Source organism: Galleria mellonella, unplaced genomic scaffold (genome assembly GCF_026898425.1).
Source record: "Galleria mellonella isolate WM207_F2 unplaced genomic scaffold, CSIRO_AGI_GalMel_v1 utg284, whole genome shotgun sequence".
NCBI classification, from domain to species: Eukaryota; Metazoa; Arthropoda; class Insecta; order Lepidoptera; family Pyralidae; genus Galleria; species Galleria mellonella.
The window spans coordinates 412906-432112 of record NW_026442065.1 but is presented as its reverse complement, the minus strand read 5'-3'; the positions used below and the strand labels follow the sequence as shown (position 1 = coordinate 432112).

Sequence of the window (19207 nt, the reverse complement as noted above, 5' to 3'; positions counted from 1 at the left end):
TTTCTAGCAAATAAATAAATTATTATTATTATATGAGTAGACCAAAATAATGAGGCAATGCAAAGCAAGGAATACAGGGAATTTTTTTCCTAACAGAAAAATCCCATGTCTGCACAGATTCCTTACTGATATAATATAGTAAATGTAAAAAATATCTTACCGCTGTGTTTTGTGCTACTGCCAACTAATGCATCACTGTCACTTTTGAGGAGTTTTTCCACATTGTAGAACTCGAGTAAACCACCATCACAACCTCCCGCTATGACTCCAGCACCGGACCATACAATCTTTTGGAATCTAAAAATTAATTATTGGATTCTAAATTAATAAATAATCAAGTTAGCAGACTTAATAAAATAAATATTTATTATTGTATATAATACTGAACTTGGCTGAATAGCAGAACATAGTCCCTAACAAACATACGAAAATTGAAAATCACGAAGTTTTTGATATACGAAAAATATTGATAGGCTGAATGCAGTGTGTAACCCATAATTGGATGAAAGTCTATAAGATGATGCAGTTTTTAAGTAAATAAAATTATATCATATATCTAATATGGTTTAGTTATGTGTAAAAAAAAAAAGTAAAAAGGACCATTACAGCTTAGATTAGAACAGTTAATAACGATAAGAAATAATCAATGACGGGATAAATATAACTTTTTTCTGACAAAATACACAGGAAACATAAAATTACAGTTCCAATTGGAACATAACTTACTTATGCTGTGTCTGCAAGCTGGACTTCAATTCCAGATCTAATCCAGGGTCGTCCAAGTTCAGCGAGTATAGCTCTAAGGAAGAATTGGAGCTGAAGGATACGTCCACTTGCTGAGCGGCGGAGCCGGCCGCCAGCAGCACGGGGTAGTGCTCCGCCGGCGACCAGCTTATGTTCACCGCCCTCTTCAACTCTTTTAACTTCATCTTACAGCCACTATTTCACTAAAAAGTTAAAAGCCGCTATACTATTCACAATATTCTAATATGTTTAACGAATTATGTCACACTTCTCACCAGTGCACACCGTTTAAATAACATACAGTTATAGTTCTATCCACAAACTTTACGATAACACAAAGTATATTTTTTTTCTCTTTACAAGAAAAAAAGGGAATTTTAATAAATTTAATGCAATATTTACCATAAAAACACCGTGTTGGCACTTCCAACGTGGCTGACGTATAAACATTTGATCCGATTTGACACAACGTAAAGCAGTGATGCCAACCTTAAAAAAGTAAAGAACAATAGCTCGCCAATAAAAAAAAACAGGAGAAAACAGTAGATTAAGTAAAAAAGATTGACTTCATACTTTAAAACAATAACCAATTTTCTTAGTTACTAGAACTCACATACATTGTTATATTAATAATCACAATATAATAAAAAAAAAATTAAAGTAAAATTATTTTCCACGTTCTCGAATATTTTACTAAATTTATGAAAATTATTTATTCATGAAAATAAGTTGTTGTAACCGATATTGCTTTTAAATTACCTAAACATTATTTCTCAAATTACCTTTGCCTTAGTAATGACATGATTATATTATTCAATTTTTCCCAATAAAATATTTATATAAATATTTTTAGTCTAAAATTAAATCCGGTCAATTATGTTTCATAATCGTGCAGTGACAATTCTGTCTCATTTATTTACTTTTAAATGTTAAATAACAAAAACTAACACAAAATATAAAAATAGGTACATGCTTATAATAAAAAAAAAGCCTAAAGTCGTTGTTTCTATAGCAACAACAATCAAGTTGAATATTTGATATCAATATGAAATTATTAGCAATCAATACAGTCAAAGATTTTAAATATTTATTTAATTAATTTCTAAATAATATTGTATACAGTTACTATGATATTTGCTGCGAGAATATTTTATTCTTCATAATTTTTTAAGAGCTTGGTATTTCGCTCGTATTTTTTTTTATTTCAAGAAAAGAACTTCTGTAATAATTAGCACAGGCCGGTAAGAATAAATGCGAGAAGACTAATAAGTCGAATTGCCGTAAAAATTTTGACCGAAAAATATAGTAATATAATTAATTAATAGATCGTATTTAAATGAAATTAAATTAAATGAATTTATTTTGCTAGGCTTGCTTTACTATTTAGGTAGTAATTACTTGTTTAAAGGGTAGTGTACTATATGAATTTATAAAGTTAATACAGAAGTGTATTAAATTTGTTGCCTACTAAAGTATATACATAAGTAACTATACACCTATACTACTATATTAATTTGCAGCGCCTCTGGTTCTAAATTTAGCGTACAGTATTAGTATTTTGAGAATAAATTATCACATTATGAGCTGCACATATATTATCGTAATCGACAGATATGCCGATAGCGCTAAGCAAAGCGGAGTGGGGCCGTATTGTACGCTGGACCGAACAGGACAAGGAGGACCCGGAAAATGTACACCGGCGAAAATATGTTCAGTACTTGGATGCCACCTCCAGGGAGATGACCAAATCATGGCCCAATTCCGTCGAGGTATACATAACTAATATGAAGTGTTTATCCTATATCTGCTCATGTCTGTCAGGCGACGATTACCACTTTCCATCAGGTGGGCCGTCAGCTTGTTTGCCATTCTAAGTTGCATAAAAAAATCCTTAAAATGGGCTTTCTCGCTTAGTTGACTCCATATGATACCCCCGTTTAGAGGTGGAAGGGGAAGGGATTGTTAGTAATGCAGACTACTTATTGTTAGCAATGTACTCTATCAGGTCGCTTCCTGGAATTCTAGAATTACTTAATAAATAATAAAAATAAATTAATTACGTACTGAATTTCAGGCATATAAATTCATCACGATGGGCTAATTAACCTGCCTCTTCATTTTAACCTATCATCCCTCCCTGATGCCCCGCCAGCGCAGGCAGGGCTACCTTTCCATTATCATTCATCAAAAAAAGATAAAAGTATAGGGCCACAACCCTCTCAACTAAGGTATTACTTGCGTGTCGTCAATTATGACAAGAAAGTCTTGAGTCACGTAATAAGTGTATATGTAAGATTTTTATGTATGTATCTGTAGGATTAACAGTAGGGTTCGTATTGTAAATAAATTTAATCAATAATTAAAAAAAAATATTATTATCTTACAATAAAGGAATAAAATTTTTAATTGTCCAAGTTAACAAAACACTCCCTCTCGTAGCTGGCCCGTGCGCGGGATGTGCGCGCAGCCAACAATAACAAAGCACGCATCTTTCGAGTGAGTCCCGTGACCAAGCGTCATGTTATAAATATATATATAACAAAATGTTTGTTTGTCTGCTTGTTTTTAACTAATAAAAAATTCAATTATATTATAAAAGTTGATATATGTATATAACAAACCATTGGTGAGTATTATCTCACCACATACCTTTTATTATTTTCATTATATCAGCCGTTACCTGTCCATTGTTGAATATAGACCTCCCTATAAGAGAGGTGACCACGTCGTGGATGTACCAAGCGTGATAACTACTAACACATTAACGGGAAAAGAAAGGTTGATCCATTTTATCCCGGGACCACACGCCGATGTACCTAATTAGATTTAATTAGACTTTAAAAAGTAATTGATTTGTTTGAATCGAAGCATTTGGCGTTCCATTGTTTCTGCCCACCCTAATGGGAGACAGGCGTGACAGATATGTATGTATGTATATATATATATATATATATATATATATATATATATATATATATATATATATATATATATATATATATATATATATATATATATATATATATTAAAAAGTAATTGATTATAGTTGATGCCGTATTTCATGATTTTACAATGTTTGAGTTAATCTGTGTAGCCTATGGCCGTCAGACAGTTATCTGATTTTGTTTATTGAACATAGAACGTGAACAAACGCAATGAGGAACTACGGCGCGCACGCATCGAGGCTGCAGAGCAAGCCAACACGATGTTCTACAAGCGCTATGTGAGACGCAAACGGGAGGAACAACAGCGGCTCATGCACAACGCCAGGGATACTGTTTTCAAGAACAAGGATGCGCCGAAACTATTGCTTAGGTATTTAAGTGTAGAAGTATTGTTGTGTCTAAAGAGACCTCCCCATTTAAATACCTTAGTCCTCAGGAATAGCAAAGCATGGGGATATCATGGGCGAAACAATATAATCTATTATATTCATGGTGCTGCTCATGTCTATAGGCGACGGTTACCATTTTCCATCAGGTTGGCCGTCAGCCTCTTTGCCATTCTAAGTTGCATACAAAAAAAACATCACAGGGTGTCATATGTATGAAACGAGTTACGGTCACTAACGTAGATATAGCAAGAGATGTGTTCGAGGGCTTTGGAACTTGAATCTATGTGTGCATACTAAAAAAAAGTCAATTTTAATAATAGTAACAATAATAATATAACTCTTTATTGCGCACAGTAGAGATGTATACAAGGAGTATTTATACAGAATGTGCATATACAAAAGGCGGCCTTATCGCTAAAAGCAATCTCTTACAGATAACCCGATTAAAAGAGTTTGTATACAAGTCTACTAAAATATTTTTATGTTCTATTAATTCTCTCTGCTAACGCAGTAGGGATCTGGCGTGAAGATTGATTAGGTGTTAACCAGATATTTCAGAATAGGATATAGTTCTACAAAGAAATCATGATTCATAGTGTAAAATGCCTTGCCTAGGCTTACATAAATATGCCCGGGGAAGAGGTATATAACAAAAACTTTTTTCAACACAGATCCTATGTGGGGGGGAAGGGATTGTTAGTAATGGGGATTAGCAACCCCATTGCTAGTAATAAACCCTATCAGGTCGACCTCCTCGCGGTTCCCCCTAGAAACCATCGTGATTGGTTTATTGTTGAATTTGTTACGATGAGCTAACTGACCTGCTTTACCCTCATCTATCATCCCTCACTGGTGTCCCGCCAGCGTATACCAATAGCGCAGACGGGGCTACAATTTCATTATCATCCATTAAAAAAAAAAAAAAACACAGATCCTATGTATACTATATCTGAAAATATGTTCCACTGAGTAAATCATTCAGTTAGATGCCACATTGTGGGTATTTTATACTTTCAAATATTTTATTCACAAACTCCAGCGCAGTTATCGAGACAGTAATTCAGAAAGAGCGTCAAGAACAGCTGAAGTTTCTTGCGGAACAGCGGCAGAGAGAGGCGGAACACAAGAAAAAGGATGACGATGACTTAATCAGAAAAGCGAAGGAGTGGCACGAGCTGATGGAATTGAAGAGGAAGCGAAGATTTGAAGCCAACAAGCAACATCAAAAGGATATACTAGACCAGTGAGTTTTTTCTGTCACATATGTATGTGTTATAAATAAATAGTTGTGTGTACAGTAAAACTTCATTTAGAGACATGTTGTTATTCGTATTGCTGCATATTTCGGTTTAAAAGATGTCAATATGGCAGTGAATCTACTGGGCAGAAATGGCAATTCAAGACTATAAGTATAAGCAATGTTTTAAGCGAGAATCGTAAAAGACTTATCCTTCTGGGTAGACGTGCGATCAGCCTGGGAGGATAAGTCTTTTACGATAAGATTAGATAGGAAGCACGATTGATTTATGATTGATTGATTGATCCTTGTTATGTAAAAATATGTGACAGTATCTGTATTTATAAGCATATCTAATTTACTTAATTTTATAGCTATCAAATTGACAAATGTTCTGTGATAGGGCACGTGAAGTTGCAGAAAGGAATAGAATCGAGTATGAAGCTGAGCTGAATCTTCAAAAGATAGACAACATCAGAGCTAACCAAGAGATGGCCGATCTTAAGGATTTTAAAGAAAAATTCGTACGTAAAATTCTTTCAAATATGCTAGTTAAGTTCAAAATATGAGTGCCTAGTGTATCTATACCATGATGACCTTTAGCATTCAGTTAGCATGCCATTCCTGAGGATTCAGGAATAACACCTGAGTCCTCAGGAATGGTAACGCATGGGGGGTATCATGGGTGAAACAGTATACTCTGTTATGTCCATAGTACTGCTCATGTCTATAGGCGACAGTTACCACTTTCCGTCAGGTGGACCTTGGTGGGTGGGCATGTTTGCCATTCTAAGTTGTAAAAAAAAATTAAAAAAAAAAATCTTTCTATCTACCCTGAATTTAGCGAGAGGATAGACGTTAATAAATTGGATTAGATATGGAGCGTGGCGTTTCGTAGCTTACTCGGTTACTTTACTTTTCTGTGTTCGTGTTCATATGCGATGCACTTAAGAACTCTATCACTCATAGAGAGTAGATAAAATTTTTATTTTTAATACAGGAAGTAACTAGTAGGTTATAGGGGGGAAAAGGATTGTTAGTAATGTAGTAGTAATGAAGTCTGAGAATCCTATTGCTAGCAATATACCCAACCAGGTCGACCTCCTCGCGGTTCTCCCTGGAAACTATCATGGTTAATTCCTGATGAATTCATCATGATGGGCCAACTGGCCTGTTTTCATTCTCACCTATCACCCTTCACTGGTGCACCGCCAGCGTATCCCGCCAGCGCAGGCGGGGTTACCATACCATTTTCACCCATCAAAAAAAAAATACTAGTAGGTTATTGTACGGCGTGCTGCGTTGAAATATAGTTGAACAGAGGCAAAAGGTTAACTTACTTCTGTATGTACTCCAACTCCGTACGTTAATGGCCTAGGCTAGGCATCGTTGCTAAGCAGTAAGTGGCGTGTACGTTGCGGCAGTGCGCGGAGGAGAAGGCGCGTATCTGGGCGGACATGGAACGGTCGCGGCACGAGGCGGAGCGGCGGTCGCGCGAGCAGGCGGCGCGCGGCCGCCGCGACGAGCGGCTGCTGCTCGTGCTGCAGGACGCCAGCACGCGCGTCCACGCGCTACGCACGCGCGCCGAGAACGAGGCACGTGCCATTCAATTCTTTTGCTCCCCAAGCTATAGCAAATTAAGTACTTCTCGCTGGAGCTGTACATATATAGCAACAGCTGAGGCGGCTCCAGCAACCAGCAGCATTAATTTTTTTTTTCTTTTTATTGTTTTAATTTTTTTCATTTTCTTAACACTGGTAATAAAGGTTATCTATCTATCTATCTGTCTACCTCTCTACAAATCCTTTTTTTTATAAATTATAAACGATATAGCATTAAGCTCTTCTAACACATTGGCTAATACTCTTCGCTCTAGAGAAAAGTTGAATTACCATTTCTCTTAGCTTTAACTTTGTATATAAAAATTAGTTTACAAAATTTTAATATTTGTAAATGCAAATTTTAAAACAATTCCATGAAATAAAGTAACAAATCCGATATTCAGTTAAAGGAAGAAAAACTACGCGTGCTGGAAAAGATCAGCCAAAAGTTGGAATCCGGCGACGCAGCGCGCGAGGCTAAGGAGCAGGCTATACTAGAAAAAGCAATCAAGGAGAAGGAAGCTGCGTAAGATTTATAATAATTTTGTAAAAAAAAAAATAGATGAAAGCGCGATTTAGCAATTACTATAATGCGAAAGTGGAAGGATGCAGGTATATGGCGGGACACCGGCACCGACACCGGTGAAGAGGAATGCAAGTCAATTAGTCTATCGCGACGTATACATTGGATTTAACCACAGTAGTTTTCAGGACCTGAAAGTCGACTTGGTGGGATATATTGCTAGATTTACCAACAATGATAGTTCCTGTTACTAACAATCTCTTTCCCCCTATCTAATAGATTTAGATGTAATAATTATTTAATAGGATTTCAAAATCTTTACTTTCTGCTATAAATATGTTTGGAAATAAATTCTTTATTAGAGTAAAATAAAAAAAAAATATTCAATTAATTAAATAGGTACTTTTTAATAAATTAAAAAAATGGCCTAACTGATTAAAAACGTAAAGCAATAGCTTCGTACATATTATATTTTAATGTAACAATAACAAGTTTAACTTACATGTAATTAAGTATAGAAAGTTCGATTAGTTTCGAGACCATTCGGGGCCCTTAGTCGTGAACGGCTGCGATGCGAGCAAGCTTTCTCAGCCTAATTACACTTGAGTTAAACCGGTAGTTATTACATTAAACAAATAGCTGCCGATGTACTTACCAACTAAAGATTTATTTTGTTTAGTGCGGAAGCACGTCGCGAGGCGCATGAACGCAAGAAGGCACAATTTAAGCAGGACAGGATTGACACTAGAAACAAGTTCTTACGCGATGAGGAGCAACGGCTACACGAGTTCAACACAATGCGACAGTGGGAGATCATGAACAGGTGACCAAAACATTTTCAATTAATTGAATATGGCAACATTGGTGAATACCTAAACGGTAGTATTGAAAATGGCGGTAATTTCAAATAGTTTAAAAATTCTTATCCAACTTTCTGTCCATTACTACATTAATATGGGTACTTTAAAATACAGTGAAAAATATTTTTTTTATGCAACTTAGAATGGCAAACAAGCTGATGGCCCACCTGATGTAAAGTGGTAACCGTCGCCTATAGACATGAGCAGTACCATGGACATAACAGAGTATACTGTTTCGCACATGATACCCATGCGTTGCCATCCTTGAGGGCTCAGGTGTTATTCCTCCATACCCTGTAAATTCAAGCCATATCCCACCCTGCAAACCGAAACACAGCCATGCAAACACAACTGCTTCACGGTAGAAACACGAATGGGACAGAGGTACCCAAGCAATCGACTTTTGTACAAAGTCTCCCTCTGGTACCTGCGTTATTTTTATATATACATACATATCTGTCACGCCTGTCCCCCATTAGGGTAGGCAGAAACAATGGAACGCCAAATGCTTCGATTCAAACAAAACCTCTTTTGCTTCTTCCACATTCATCAATCTTTTGATACATGCATTTTGTAATATATTTCTTTTTTATATTTAGATTCAAAAATGCAGAACTGTACGAAGACTTCAAAGATAAATCACGACTGGAGCGAGAACGCAAAATAAAAGAGTACAGGGACGACATCCTCAAACAGTGGGTATGTTGAAACACCTGATTAAGACCTTATATATTATGTTTAGTGACATTGTATCGAACACTAATAGTAATCGCTCAACACGAACATACAAAGATGTTTTGAAAAAGTTTATCTTTTATGCAACTTGAAATTGCAAATAAGCTGACAAAAAGCTGAATGTAATGGAACGAGTATTGTGGAAAATCATATACATCGCCTACTTCGATAATTATGACTTTTTATGCTTTTTTTTATATACAACTTAGAATGGCAAACAAGCTGACGGCCCACCTGATGGAAAGTGGTAACCGTCGCCTATATACATGAACAGTATCATGGACATAACAGAGTATACTGTTTCGCCCATGATACCCCCCATGCGTTGCCATTCCTGAGGTCTCAGGTGTTATCCCTCTGTACCCTGTAAATTCATTGCCATACTCCACCCTCCAAACCGAAACACAGCCATGCAAACACAACTGCTTCACGGTTGAACATGAATGGGACAGAGGTACCCAAGCAATCGATTTTTATACAAAGTCTCCCTCTGGTAATTATAAGTAATTACCATTTATGCCTGCAAATAAATAATAAATTTATTTCTTTTAAATGTACAGAATGTGCAAATTGTACAATGACATTGATTGTAAATCGGATATTGACATATTCTATCAGAAATGTTCATTGTATCGAAGCACTTTACATACATTGATAACCTAATAGTTTATAAGCATAGTTTGGTAGTTTTGTTTTTGATCCTAATTTTGTATGTAGTTTTTATCATTCATTCTTTTTTTGTATTAAAAATCAACCTATTCCGATTCACCTCTGTGAATGTTGAGTACAACTATAATTGGATTGCAAACTTATAATGCTATTGTTGTATTCTATTGTTAAAAGTTTTGTTTGTAATCTGTTGTTGTACCACAAAAATTAAATAAATAATGAATTCCTAAGAAGACATGTACCTTTGAAGTGAATCATTCAGCACTCGTTTTTATCTATTCCGGTTTTGAAGAGAATAGACATGTAGCAATCGATTTTGTCTATACCGATTTTGGCGGGAAAATAGATTGCTAAACCCTATTGTTCTCTCTGTCCGTTAATTATATATTTTTAATACTATAAGTAAACAACATTCTATATATCAGTTTGATGCAAATATTTCTGAGTATAAAGGAAGAGTTAATGATGTTCCAGCTTTAAAAAGTTATAATAAATTTCACACATCATTTATTCGGAAGTTTTTATAATTTTTGGGACCATATTTATATAAAAAAGCTAATAAGGAATTATCTATATTTTCAAAAACTAAACATATATGCAAAAGTTAGTGATTGGTTATTAAGTAAGAGGTATGATGAAACTGAAGATTTGTTATTAACAGTATCTTAGGTTACGACTGCCACTTTACAATAACTCATCCATTCCGTACACTCACAAATTACACAGTGAAGATTCACCTGCAAAATATTATTTGGACAAATTATATTTTTTTTTTATATAACTTAGAATGGCAAACAAGCCGACGGTCCACCTGATGGAAAGTGGTAACCGTCGCCTATAGACATGAGCAGTACCATGGACATAACAGAGTATACTGTTTCGCCCATGATACCCCCCATGTGTTGCCATTCCTGAGGACTCAGGTGTTATTCCTCTGTATCCAGTAAATTCACTGCCATACTCCACCCTACAAACCGAAACACAGCCATGCAAACACAACTGCTTCACGGTTGAAACACGAATGGGACAGAGGTACCCAAGCAATCGACTTTTGTACAAAGTCTCCCTCTGGTAATATATATTATATCTGGTATTGCTGTATCAGTACCTTAACTTTTATTGTTTCTTTTTTATATAATTTTGTGTCATTATACCGTACAGGGAAGAGCACTGCTTGTCCCAAAGTACAGGATTTACCTATTTAGGGAGCAGGGTTTTACCTATTTATTATTATTGTGGTCAGCGCGAGCGCGAAGAGTGCGAGGCGCGGTGGCGGGAGGAGACGCGGCAGTTGCACGGGCCGCGCGCCGAGCTCGAGCGGCGCCGCGCCGACCGCGCGGTGCTGGCGCGCGGCGCCGCGCTGCTGCGGGACGCGCGCCGCCGCCGCCGCCCCGAGCGCCCGCTGCGCCGCGCCCTGCATGTTAGTACACACCACCCCGCCGGCTACCTTTCTATAATGGGTGATAATAGAATGGCAACCCCACCCCGCTATCGGTATATCGGCGGGGCACCAGTGACGGATGATAGGTGAGCATGAAGCAGGCCAGTTGGCCCATCGTGATGAATATACCGGGAATTCAGCACGATGGTTGCTAAGGGGAAACTGGTGGAGATAGACCTGACAGGATATATTGTCAGCAATGGGACTGGTAGTTCGCATTACTAACAATCCCTCCCCCACCGGCTATTTTAGAGTAAACATAGGTTCACTGCCCCTTGAATTACTTGAGCGATCCAACTACGAGCACGGTGGAAAAAGGGATTTATAGTTAATGGATTAATAATCCCATGTTCATTAGTAATGTGCCCCGTCGAATCGCCCTCTCCTCGGTTCTCCCTGGAAACTATCGTTATTGATTTATGGTTCAATTCGTGCTAACTGACCTGCTTCTTCTTTGATCATCATCTCTCACTAGTACCCCGACAATGTATACTAATAGCGCAGACGAGACTACCCACTAATAACATAATTTTATTTTAAATTTTCAAATTTTGATAAATTATTTTAGATTTTTCGTTAGTTCGTAATTATGTATAATACATTTATTACGTTTGTTCATCGTAAGTATTATAGTAAAATCCTGTACTATATTACTGATTTAAAATAAGAAATTATATACAACATGTACCAATTTACTTATTTGCTACAAATAAAACTATTAGAAATTATACATAGTTGTACCTCAGGGTTCAATTATTAGACCCCACTCTTTTACCAAATAAGGTGTATTCTGCCAAATACATTAAGATATATCATTGAACAGCGCTACTGCAAGCTACATCGACTGTACCCAATGCCGGAGCTGGCAGCATCGATGCAGGAACACTTCGAATCTTACGCGCCGAGAGACGACTCCCAGCTAGACCCCAACTACACAGAGCCGGCCCCGCCGCCGACGGACTTGGATCCAGACGCGTCCGATCCAGAGGATCAACAACAGCCGGACACGGTTCCGCAGGGCAAAAAGAACGGCTTGCAGGAGATAGGGAAGGTATAATGTATAATTAAAAGCGAATGTAGTAAAACTCTTTTCTCCTACATTCTTCACGACTCTGGAACGCGCTTCCTGATGCCATTAAGAGACTATCGACTAAACCGTCTTTAAAAAAAAACGTTCACGCTCACTTTTTTACTTTATCCGAGCAGTAAGTGCTTTATATTATTCTCAATTTCGTGTATAATATAGTATATGTCATATATGTGTAAGTATATTTGTTATTCATATATATTTATTCGTTTATATATGTAATTTTAGTATGTATGTATATCAATAATTAGTAGTACCGCATTCGAGTATTCTGACACTTTCCTATGGTTGACAGGGAGAGAATTCTTTTAGCATTATGTCCACCATGTACACATATTTGTACTAATGAATAAATAAATAAATAAATGTAGGACAAATTGAGTGTTCATAATAGAGTTATTTGATATACGTTTATATGATATGTAACGAAATCACTCGATGTTTGCAACGCGATACATCGAATCAATTCGATATTTTGAAAAGCTATTGATATATTCGATGTATCGAGTTAATTTCATAAAAACTCAGTTTGATCTCTAAATCATTACAAAAAAAAATTAAGTATTTTTGTTTGTTTTAAAATATATTTATTTTTCAATACATATATTTTAAAACAAATATAATAGACAGTTTTATATTTTAAACGTGTTTTGATTAAACTTAGATGAAACCAGCCAGTATCTTATTTCTATGTATCTAAGTAATATTTACTAATCATTGTGATACTTATTATTTTTAAATTCATCATCATATAATGGGGGAGGGACCTCCATAGACCGCCAAAAGGAACGGTCCTGAGCCACCTACATCCACTGACTCTCTGCAATGTATTTGAGGTCGTCACTATCTATCTAGTGGGTGGCATCCCACTTACGTTTGCCTGTATGGGGTCGCCACTCAAGTAAAACAAATTGTAAGATCAACTTTTCTAACAGGCTGGACTCCCTAAGCTGAGTGAAGAGAAGGAAGAGAAATCGGACGACTATAAAAGGAAGGGTCGTGCTAATGGATTACAAAGGAAGAATAGCCAAGTAAATATGTCTAATATTTTTGTTATAATTCAAATTCTATGTAACAATTTGAATGCATTATGCTGCAGGATGACTTTTGAATAGGTACATTCTGATTTTTGTAATTTGATGCAAGTTCGTTATGTTTAGTACACGTTTTGTACAAAGTCAAAGTTACATGGAATCCAATCTAATAAATTAAGTAATTATTCGAATTTAGGAACAAACTGAAAATACTTTGTATAGAAATTACCAGAGGGAGACTTTGTACAAGTCGATTGCTTGGGTACCTCTGTCCCATTCGTGTTTCTACCGTGAAGCAGTTGTGTTTGCATGGCTGTGTTTCGGTTTGAAGGGTGGGATATGGCGTGAATTTACTGGGTACAGAGGAATGACACTTTAGTCTTCAGGAATGGCAACGCATGGGGGGTATCATGGGCGAAACAGTATACTCTGTTACGTCCATGGTACTGCTCATGTCTATAGGCGACGGTTACCACTTTCCATCAGGTGGGCTGTCAGCTTGTTTGATATTCTAAGGTGTATAAAAAAAACCAAGCGGAATTCTTGAAATTAGTATCATCTTTAAAAATAATAAATAATAAAAAAAACCGACTTCAAAACAATTGTAATGACTTTAAAACACTGAATAATCACACGCAAAATCAATTAAATTGATCTAAAAAACTAAACTACCTAACCGATTTTGTTAATTTTTTTATGGAACTAATCTGTAAGTATCCTAAATGTATTCCTTTTAGATAAAAAAAAAGATATTTCCAAATCGGTTTAGAACTGACAGTGTTAGATAATAGGAATAAAAAAATTAAAATTGAATTCAGAACCTCTTTATCCTCCTTCTACTTTGTATGAAGTCGGTTTTTTTTATGGGTGAAAATGGTATGGTAACCCCGCCTGCGCTGACGGGATACGCTGGCGGAGCACCAGTGAAGGGTGATAGGTGAGAATGAAAACAGGCCAGTTAGCCCATCATGATGAATTCATCAGGAATTAACCATGATAGTTTCCAGGGGGAACCGCGAGGAGGTCGACCTGGTTGGGTATATTGCTAGCAATGGGATTCTCAGTCTCCATTACTAACAATCCCTTTCCCCCCATGAAGTCGATTGAAAGATCTATTTAATATATTAAAATACTTTATTACCATAATGCATTTTAATACATTAATACATTCATCATTATAGCTATTATAAGCTCTTGGGACGGTTTTGTCAGTAGTTGCCATACTTGGCAGGCGGATTGGCAACCGCAGTTAGGCTTTTGAAATGTTTTAAGAGGGACGCTACTGCCCATCCATCCATAATGCATCTATAAGATTCTAATAATGCTGTTATTTTAACAGAAAGACCTAACTCTTCCGCGTATAAAGGCGCCCCCCTGCCCGGCGGAGAGCTGCCGCTGCGAGACGAAGAAATAAAACGACAACGTTTAGAAAATAATATATTTTTAATTTATTCATATCAACATTAGAACGTGTTCGTCATTTCAACACAGAGAGCGTTCATTTATGGCACGAGTGTGAATTTTACGTTAAATCGTGTGACTAGAGGCAAATGGTGGATGTCAAATGTATTTGTGAGAACAGTAATAAATGTTTGTAAACGTCCTAAACGGTGATTTTTCTTAATACAATTATTAAAATCGTAAATTAACTAGCACTTAACTATTACAATAATCAAATCTTTGGTCGTTTTGAGTGTAGATTATTCGTCGACGGTTTTTACAAAAACAACTTTTGAAACCTATTCCATTTACAATTCCAAAATTAGATACAGAAATACTAAATATAATATTTGTGAGGTCAAATCTTAAGATAGTCACTAATCTAACCTAAGGTATATATTCTAAAAATTAATAGAGAAAACACTTTACAACTATTTAGGCAAATGTCTAACTCGTCAAAAATCTTTATATTTGAACTCAAGCTATTGGACATGATAAACATACTTCATTTTAAACTTTCGCGTTGTTTAAACATATTTTAAATACACAATCGGAACTTAACGCGATGTAAAAGCCTTTACAGGTAAATAATGCCTACACACCTGTTTCGACGTGGATTACACTACGTCAAAACGTTCCGTCGTGACCACGACGTGGTGCAATCCACGTCGAAGCGTCGGCAATAAAGAAGCAGATATTTAGGTATTATATATCTGTAAAAGCTTTTCCATAGCGTTAAGTCCCAATTGTGTATTTAAAATTTGTATATACATACTTATTGAATTTTTATCAAATTATTGAGCCTGAAACCTTAATGTATGTATGAAATTAACAAATCAATAAAATAAATGGAACCTACAAGTAAAGGTCTATATTTAATACCTATGTTTAATTTATAATAATTAAAATTTTGTATAAAACAATAATATTTCGAAGGCATTATTTATTTATATAAATTTTATAACGTTTGGAATTGTACATAGATTAGCCGCGCTAACTGACCATGTGCCAAAGAATCTCATGAAAAAATATGGAATCCTCTCTTAAAAACACAGCATTCGTAATACTTTCGTTTACTTTGGCTTGCACAATATTGTCTAACGTTACGTTGAACAGGCAGCATTAACGGATGGATCGTTTGATATCAATTTTACACAATCACAAGACGATCCACGATAACACCGCCTGCTCTAATGTCCGGCAAAGTTGTATGTGTAGCTGTAGAGACGTGTTCACAGCGAGAAAACATAACGAAATATTTAACTAGACCAGGGGTTCCCAAACTTATTTTGTCTACTGCCCACTTTGAGAATAAATTATTTTTTAGCGCCCCCATTTTTCCACCTACTTAAAAACCACTATTACTTCAAGATCAACTAATCACCCCCCAAATCTCTACACAACGGCCCCATTTTTTTTCTGGTTCTTTTACCGCCCCCTTTTAGACCTGCAGCGGCCACAAGGAGGCGTTATCGGCCACTGACGACTAATATGGAAAGGTTAAACTTCTATTAATAATACCAGTACTGGATCTTCTAGTGTTGCCAGTCGCTTGCATACAAATGGTGGCTGAATTAAACAAAATAATTGTAATCAAATAACCAGTGATTCCTTTTCAATGTTTAGTTCAGTAAAATATTAACGAAATATGTTTAATAAATTAAGTTTAAAAAATACCTTCCTGCACCAACAACAATCATTTATAGTCATATTAGAGTAAGAATATTTATTATAGATACTAAAATTGGACGAAATATTTAACAGGGATATTACTGTGTAATTTATTTATCGATCTAATGATACAATAAAATCTACAATAAAAATGCCTTATTTTTTTTTTGTGTGTGCAGAATACTAAATTGTTTTTGACCTAAATACTTGATTACTAAGATATAACGGTGCTCAAGAGGGTTTAAACGTAAAACTGGCAACATCTGCAGTATCTACCATAATTCAAAACAACTTTAGACATATCTTATTTCTAATTCAAACAGTGCAGATAATAATCATGCAATAAAAATCCTATTAAAGTATCATTGAGTTTTAAATCTTTTTTTTTATATAAAAACTTTTATATATATATATATAAAAGTTTTTATAAAATATATATATATATATATATATATATATATATATATATATATATAGGCAACGGTTACCGCTTTCCATCAGGTGGGCCGTCAGCTTGTTTGCCATTCTAAGTTGTATAAAAAAAGAGTGTTGCTTATATAGAGCGTTATCTGTATATTGTAAAATAACAGCAAATGTAGACGTCGCCCGTTGTCTGTGCAAACGCCCTAGGCAGCTACACATAAAAGTTTGCAAATTCGTGTGCACGTCGATCGACTAGTCGTGTTCGTAACTAACTTACATCTAAATTGTACTTTCGTGCGTCAACCAACCATACTGTTGCTACTATTGACGAAATGGCATCGGTTTGTGCTATAATTCATTGTTTATTAACTATAAAATACATTTCCCGTATCGACATGTAACTTTTTAATTATTAAACCCGTCAAATGTCTAATAAAGTATTAATAATTAATTATTGAAGCGTTTTCAATAATGATTAAAATATATTTATACGATGTTTATGAATAGGGATGTTCAAAATTAATGTATAGTCAATTTAGTGTCCCACTAGTGGACAAAGGCGTTATTAGCAGCAGCTAAATGCGAATTCGTGACCATAGAGTGAAAAAAAAATATAAAAATAATTTTTCGATTTCATAATTTGAAATCGATTTTTTTTCCAACACAGGGGGCAAACGAGCATGCGGCTCACCTGATGGTAAGTGACTACCGCCGCCCACGGTCACCCACAACACCAGCGGCATTGCAGGTGTGCTGCCGGCCTTTTAAAAAGGAATATACTCTTTTCTTGAAGGTTATGTTGTCGTATGTCGATATTGGAACCATACAATTTTTTATTATTATTATATTATGGATATAATTAAAATTATCATTGACAGCAATTGCCAAATAATTTAACTAGCTATTAATAGTTTTTAATAATATATATATATATATATATATATATATATATATATATATATATATATATATATATATGTCTACCCCATATTATCTTCGAAAACGTAATAAGTCACTATAGTCGATACGAGAACATTGTAAACTATTCTACAAGATAATGTGATGTCAACTTACAACATGTCAAAATGGGAAACATATTTAGTTAGGTACTATTTACAAAAATGAATAAATAATTTGAAAAATACATCTAAATTTTTTAACTATAAAATATCTACATTGTGTTTGTCTGTCGTTATAATTAGTTCTAAGGCAAGTACGGACGACACGCGGTGTCTAGAAGACTGAAATTTACATCTCAGTGTCGTATAGACGCCATAAAATTATGTTTAAATCACAAATTTAGCAATAAACTAACAAAAAAGAACCTTAATTTGTAAAGAGAATGGAAAAAAGAAAAAAGCCTATCCAGCCAGTAATAAATTTGGTATTGATATTCATAAAAAAAAAAAAAAAAAAAAAAACTAGTCTATGGCGACTACGGACGATAAAAACACATTTACATCTCGCACGAAATAATAAACACACATAGGCGGAGTGTCAACAATCGTACATTAAAGAAATCCATGGAATTACGTACTCCGGCTTAACAATACGCTAACAAATAAATTAAGTAACGCGATCAAATAAGGTTTGGCACTAATCTAATACTTATACTACCTGCCAGTAACAAATGCATGGATACTGTGTAATACGAAATGCTAGGGGTGTCGCCGCGTCGAATTCTAAATTTGAAGACTGTTCCACACACAAATTTAAAAACATTTTTTTTTTTAATTCATTAACATTCGCTTGTCTCAGATCTGATCACCAAAAGGCTTGAGATCATAACATTTTTTTTTTTATTATACCTAAGTATATAAAAATTACAAACTATAAAATATCTTACATTTTTCTTTTAATACTTTTCCAATGGGATGTTAATTTGTCTTCAAATATCACATTCGACGTGGCATACCGCCCCATAAAAGAATAATCCGGTGGTTGGATCTAGTGATCAATCAACAACGCGAGGCAGACTGACAGTGCGAGGCAGACTGACAACATGAGGCAGACTGACCAAGCGAGGCAGATCGACAACGCGAAGTGAGACAAGCTAGGTCGTGGGATGACAAGATGTCGTTCAGGGCAGGTCCCGGGAGGCGTCCATAGCTCGGTTGAGGCAGCGGCTCACAAGGTCCAGCTTGTTGAGGTATGCCGTCGCCACCTCGCCGCGGGGCGAGCTGCGGACATGTCATTGTATTATATACATTTTTTTACACCTTGAGATACGTTACTAAAGTTTTAATAAGGATCTTTTCTAACAATAAACATAACCTATTTTACTCCGGGTGAATGTAGCTTTCTAATGGTGAAAGAATTTTTGAAATCGGCAAAGTAGTTTTTGAGTTTATTCATTACAAACATACATACAAAAATACAAATCTTTCCTCTTTAAAATATTAGTGTAG

The 19207-nt window shown here is 35.6% G+C and overlaps 3 protein-coding genes across 6 annotated transcripts in view; 1 reads left to right on the top strand and 2 right to left on the bottom strand.

Moving 5' to 3' along the window:
• Positions 1–1233, bottom strand: part of LOC113516154 (protein transport protein Sec31A) — a 33409-nt gene extending 32176 nt beyond the window's left edge. Inside the window, exons 1-3 of one of the 3 annotated variants that reach the window (XM_052895539.1) lie at positions 1147–1233; positions 727–947; positions 161–297 (exon numbers count right to left, since the gene is read on the bottom strand). In XM_052895539.1, coding sequence (XP_052751499.1) covers positions 161–297; positions 727–929 — 340 coding nt within the window. In that variant the 5' untranslated portion in view covers positions 930–947; positions 1147–1233. Of the gene's footprint in view, positions 1–160; positions 298–726 lie in introns of all 3 variants that reach the window. The other 2 variants (XM_052895540.1, XM_052895541.1) reach the window with 2 other exon arrangements.
• A 531-nt stretch (positions 1234–1764) lies between these two features.
• LOC113516155 (trichohyalin-like) lies at positions 1765–14684 on the top strand. Its single transcript, XM_031908977.2, has 13 exons — positions 1765–1985; positions 2356–2513; positions 3884–4059; positions 5118–5321; positions 5719–5839; positions 6740–6910; positions 7321–7442; positions 8119–8262; positions 8899–8998; positions 10947–11123; positions 11968–12195; positions 13167–13262; positions 14605–14684. Exons 2-13 carry the CDS (start codon positions 2358–2360, stop codon positions 14677–14679), a joined length of 1770 nt encoding a protein of 589 aa, XP_031764837.2. The 5' UTR covers positions 1765–1985; positions 2356–2357; the 3' UTR covers positions 14680–14684.
• A 5-nt stretch (positions 14685–14689) lies between these two features.
• The window catches only part of LOC128199965 (227 kDa spindle- and centromere-associated protein-like), a 30225-nt gene continuing 25707 nt past the window's right edge, over positions 14690–19207 (bottom strand). For both annotated transcript variants that reach the window (XM_052895563.1, XM_052895564.1), the window contains exon 20: positions 14690–18979. In XM_052895563.1, coding sequence (XP_052751523.1) covers positions 18880–18979 — 100 coding nt within the window. In that variant the 3' untranslated portion in view covers positions 14690–18879. The remainder of the gene's footprint in view (positions 18980–19207) is intronic.